This window comes from Helobdella robusta (genome assembly GCF_000326865.2).
Source record: "Helobdella robusta unplaced genomic scaffold HELROscaffold_156, whole genome shotgun sequence".
Classification (NCBI taxonomy): domain Eukaryota; kingdom Metazoa; phylum Annelida; class Clitellata; order Rhynchobdellida; family Glossiphoniidae; genus Helobdella; species Helobdella robusta.
Window position 1 is genome coordinate 26,389 of NW_008703870.1, and position 6,275 is coordinate 32,663.

At 32.7% G+C, this 6,275-nt stretch overlaps 1 protein-coding gene across 1 annotated transcript; it reads right to left on the reverse strand.

Moving 5' to 3' along the window:
• Window positions 1–542: 542 nt before the first annotated feature.
• On the reverse strand, window positions 543–1,664 carry HELRODRAFT_184091 (hypothetical protein; the record flags this gene model as incomplete). The annotated part of the gene is made up of 1 exon (XM_009015389.1): window positions 543–1,664. One exon carries the CDS (start codon window positions 1,662–1,664, stop codon window positions 543–545), a length of 1,122 nt encoding a protein of 373 aa, XP_009013637.1.
• Between the last annotated feature and the right edge of the window lie 4,611 nt (window positions 1,665–6,275).

Sequence of the window (6,275 nt, forward strand, 5' to 3'; positions counted from 1 at the left end):
AGTGGCAATAATAAATAAAAAGATAAAGTAATAACAAGATGATAATAAATAATAATAACAATAATAATAATAAATAACAACAATAATAATAATAATAAATAACAATAATAATAATAATAATATTAATAATAAACATAATAATATGATTAATGGTAGGAATGGAAAGCATTGATGTACAGGACACGTCGGTTCGAACAATTACGGTTAAACGATCCTACATCAAATCACGTCATCTTTTTGTATGTTTGTTTGTATGTCTGTATGTATGTTTGTATGTATGTATATGTGTGTATGTATGTATATATATATATATATATCGTAAAAATATGTGTATGTATGTATGTTTGTTTGTTTGTTTGCTTGACTGTTTGTTTGTATATGTTTGTTTGTATATATGTGTGTTAGTATATATATATATGTTTGTTTGTTTGATTGTATGCATGCATGCATGCATGTGTGTGCAAGTTTGTCTTGTATGTTTTTATGTTTTGAATAATTAAAAAATTATTTTCATGTTTCAGAAATCGAGAAAAAACAGATATTTAAAAAAAACTCGTACCTTTGATGTTCAAACTAAATATATATCTCGGTGCATGGTTCTTCAAAGTGACTTTAAATCGATCTGTAGAGAGGAAAGGTTCTAAGAGGTTCCCCATTGAGTTGATCTGATTGTCTTCGTCCCTCTGTCTCTTTGTCCATATGGCCGGGTTGTTAAAATAATCGAAGTATTCGTAATGAAACTCGCATAGTAAGTCGGTGTTATCGCCGGATCTGAATATTAATCGTTGGCCCCTTGTCAGAATGTGGATCTGTGTGCTTGTGTATTGTTGTTGCTGCTGCTGCTGCTTCTGCTGCCGCTGTTGTTGTTGGAAATGTGGATGTTGTTGTTGTTGTTGTTGCTGGTGGTGGTAGTGTGTATGTAGTACTTGTGAATGTGTGTGTGTTTGTATATCTGATTGTTGTTGTTGTTGTTGTTGAGTGTGTATTTGCTGCTGCTGTTGTTGTTGTTGTTGATGAGATTGTAGTTGAAGTTGTTGATGCGGCTGTGGTTTGAAGTGGTGCGGTTGCTGTCTTTGCGGTTGCCGCTGCTGTTTTTGATGTTGTTGTTGATCTAAATAATTACGGAATGGATGATTTTGTTGTTGTTGTTGTTGTTGATGCTGTTGATGGTTGCTTTCTAAAAGTTTGTTGTTGTTGATGTTGTTTGTACTGAAGTCATCGTCGAGAGATTTTGTCATGAATATATCTCTCTGATTTTTATTATTGTAACTGGTGTTAATTATATTATCATTATTATTACTGTCATTGCTATTATTGTCGTTGTTGTTGTTATTGTCGTCGTTGTTGTCTTCGTTGTTGTCGTTGTTGTTGTTGTTGTTGTCATATTTGTTGTGTCGAATTTTACGAACCAAGTTGTTGCGGGGATGGTAACGATTGATGTCACGAAATTTTTTAATGATTTTATTTCTGATATCTTTATTGCTGTTATATTTGCCACGGCTAGTTTTGTTGTTGCTGTTTTTGACGTCATCAATGACGTCATTGTTGTTGTTGTTGTTGTTGTTGCAACAATATTCGTAGTAGGATGCTACAATTAGGAAACGCAATAAATTTAATTTTATCGCCGTCCTTAGGTAATTAAAGAATGTTAAAAATTTCAACATAACTTCATCATTCGGACCAATGCTTCTGAATGTTTAACATTTTTACAGCATCAATATCAACAACAACGACAACAGAAACAACAACAACAACGACAACAGAAACATCAACATCAACAACGACAACTAAAAATCAACAACAATAACAACGACGACAACATCAACAACAACCTCAACAATAAGAACAAAAACATCAACAACAACAACATCAACAACAACAAAATCAACAACAACAACAGCATCAACAACTACAACAGAAACATCAACAACAACATCATTCGAAAAAAGATTTATATTTCATTAGTGTGGCATTACATGCACAACACTGTTCGAAACCAAGGAGCGAGAGAATGAAAATACTCTTTTATTGTCGTCACTCTTGGTGACGTCATCAACCTTGTTGTTGTTGTAGATGTTGTTGTTGATGTTGTTGTAGATGTTGTTGTTGTTGTTTGTTGTTGATTTTGTTTTACTTTGCCTTGTTAATGTTGTTTATTTTATTGACAACGGTTGGCTTTTTGTATTTATATGGATTGCTCTTTTTTCAAGGAGGCCACATGGTTCTTTGTTTCTTAAGTATCTTCACGTTGTTGTTGTTTTTGATGTTGTTGTTGATGTTGTTTTAATGACGTCACTGTTTATTTATTTTATTGTTCTGTTGTTGTTTTCGTGTAATAAATGCTTCTAATACCACTACCACCTCTACTACTGCTACTGCTAATACTACTACTGCTGCTACTACAATTACTGCTACTACTACTAGTAGTAGAAGTAGTTGCTGCTACTACTACTACTGCTACTACCACTACTCTTACTACTACTTCTGCAGTAGTTGTAGTAGGAACGGAAATAATTAAAAGAACAGAATGAAGCATACATAACGATAAATAGCCACTAGAACCAACATCGCTTACAAAATTAAACCAATAACATTAGCTACAACGACATAACAACAACAACAACTACAACTAAATCAATAACAACAACAACTACATTAACAACAACAACTACTACTACTACATCAACAACAAAAACAACATTGAAACAACAACAATAACATTAAAACAACATTAATAACAACAAAGTTAACAAAAATAAAATCCACAAAAACAACAATATTGACGTGACATCATTAGCGAGAACAACAACAACAACAGTAACAACAACTACTACAACTACATCAACAACAACAACAACAAAAACATCAACAAAACTAATAACATCAATGACGTCATCATCATCATCATTATCATCATCACTCTCAATTATGACCAACACTTTAACGGTAAAGCCAGGACATAACACAGCTGGCAATTAATCATCATCATCATTGTCAGCCTCATTGTCGTCGTCATCATCATCACCACTATCATCATCATTATCGTCATCTTTACTTTAATTATTATTATTATTATTATCACTTCATATCGCTTAAATAAAGAAATAATCACACTAACAATCTTTCATCATCGTCGTCATCCTGGCCGACTTTGATGTAGGAGTAGTATCTGTAGTGACTGCTGTTGCTGCTGTAGCTCTAGTAGTAGTAGTAGTAGAAGTAGTAGTAGTAGTAGTAGTAGTAGTAGTAGTAGTAATAGTAGTAGTGGTGGTGGTGTTGGTAGTAGTAGTCGCCATCATCATCGTTGTCATCATCATCAGCATGATCATTGTGATGATTATGACGAGTGAGTTTGTGGTTAGTAAGCGAATGAGACGGAGTTGAACGTTGGTTCTTGTGGGGCGAAACTTTACTATCATCGTCATCATTTTGCTGATCATTGCTTATCATTTGTGCATCTCATCTTCATTATCGTCGTCATCATTCTCATAGTTATTATCGCCATCATTATCATCATCTTTGTCGTCGTTGTTGTTGTTGTTGTTGTTGTTGTTGTTTTCGTCATCATCACCATCATCATCATCAATGGAGCTGTTCTGGGAATGTGGTAGCGACGACGATGATGGTGATGTTATAAACGAATTGTAATGATGATGATGATGATGAGGATGATGATGATGATGATGATGATGAGGATGTAGATGATGAGAATGATGATGACGATGATGATGACGATGATGATGTAGATGATGACGATGATGATGACGATGATGATGACGATGCATGAGATGATGATTGATGATGACAATACTGAAAATTGCAAAGAAGACGAATAAAAACCATCTGGAATGGAAAGGAATGGACAATTTTGCCTGGTTAAATTCAACTAAAATCATGACGACGATGATGACGACGATGATGAAAAGATGATGAGAGATTGAAAGAGTGAAAAAATAGTTGACAAGAAGTGAACGATCACAGAAATAAGCAGAATAAATCCGAAGCAATTAAAATAATAATTTTTACGACGATGACGACGACAATTTAAAAAAATCAATTCATATAGAAAACATTTAACTGCTTAAAATAGCTAGGTATCATCAACAGGTACCGTGATATCATCACAGCGTTGTATCATGATAGTGTAGTATCATTACACATACCATAGTATCATCAGATGGTGGTATTTAGTTAATACGCGGCTATTGTGTAATGTATAGGGTATTTATCCAGCCCAATGCCCGTGCTAGTAAACTTTATGGAAAGTTTATTTTAATTTGTGGTTCTGGTTTTACATGCTTTCGGGAAGATGGATAATCCAATAGCATGAGTTGCACACCTCTATTACATGCATACACACATATTTACAGACACATACATACATAAACACACACACACAAACACACACACAAACATACACACAAACACACACATACACAGAATACAAACATACAAAATATTTTTTTTTCTTAAGAAAAAAAACTGTTCATTTATTTAATCACTTTATGTTTTTTGAACAGTTGGGAGAACAGTTGAGAAAATAGTTTTGAAGTGAAGGAAAGAAAATTTTCCAGTTCCAAAAGAAAGAAATTGAAATTAAGTAAAAGAAATAAATTACACGATTCGGCCACACAACTAGCTAGCAAGGAGAAAAAAAATTTAATCAAAAATAAAAGTTAATTAAATTGAAAATATACAAAGGCACAAAAATTGATATTAGACAAAAGAAGAAATGAAATGAGAATGAATGAGTGAGAAGAAACATGTAAGGCTACATAGTATATAATATCTCACACACACACACATATACACACACACACACACACGAACAAACAAACATGCATGCGTGCAACAAAAAACTAGCGACATACAACATCAAACAAAATTTCACAATGATTATAAAGGGACACAAGAAAATGAAGTTTGAAAAAAATACTAAAAAAAGATAAGAATAGCAGAGATTTCGGATATTGAGAAGGAAAAAATTTTGAAGCGTTGAACAACGTGTCTTTGTATAGTTATTTATTAACAGATCAATGTTTGTATGTTTGTATCTATGTTTGTATGTTTGTATGTATGTATATAGCTATTTAGTAACTGATCAATGTTTGTATGTTTGTTTGTATGTATGTTTGTAATTTTTTGTATGTATGTATGTAGTTATTTAGTAACTGATCAATGTTTGTATGTATGTTTGTTATTGTGAATGTTTGCATGTATGTAGTTATTAAATGACGGATCAATGTTTGTATGCATGTTTGAAATTTTGTATGTTTGTTTGCATGTATGTATGTGTTGTATGTTTGTGAAGGATGTTTGTTGTTGTCAAGTTCTCAGATATTGCATGCAAGAGGTTTTTGTTCATTTTCAGCGTACTATGACAGATCTTTGAGTTGTTTTTGTTGTTGTTGATGTTAGAATTATACAGACCAATGTATGTCTGTCTGTCTGTGTCAATTCGTCTGTATTTGTTCGTTTATATGTATGCGTCTATAACCTCTTCTTCATCCTCATCATCATCATCCTCTCTGTTAGCATATTTACACAATAAATGTTTTAATAATTACCCAGTCAGTCATCATAGTCTTAATCACCAATGTTGATCTAATTATACAAATTGACGTCATCATCATTACAGACATTGTTTTTCTAATTAGGCGAATGACGTCATCATCATCGCGATAAACAACAACAACAACAACATCATCATCATTGTCGTCGTCTTCATCTTCGTTCACGAAATAATTGGTACACCAGTGAATGGGGGCGATTTTAATCAGCTAGCAAGATGTCCTAGAATGTAATTAATTATTTTTTCAATACGAGCGCTCTGTCCTGTTGTTATTGTTGCCGTTGTAGTTGTTGTTGGTGTCATAGTTGTTGTTGTTGCTGTTGTTGTTTTGGTTGTTGCTGTTGTTGCTTTGGTTGGATATAAATAAATATATAAATATGGATTTTTAACGCAGAAAATGTAACTGGCGGAAATAAAAGATTTTTTGGCTTTTAACGTCGCTTTGATTGTAAAAAAATTCTTATTATTCTTATTATTATTATTATTATTTAATAATAATAATATTATTATTGTTGTTATTATTATTATTATTAGAAATATAGTAGTAGTAGTAGTAGAAGTAGTAGTAGTAGTAGTAGTAGAAGTAGTACTAGTAATAGTAGTAGTAGTAGTAGTAGTAGTAGTAGTAATAGTAGTAGTAGCAGCAGCAGCAGCAGTAGTAGTAGTAGTAGTAGTAGTAGTAGTGGCAGTAGTAGTAGTAGCA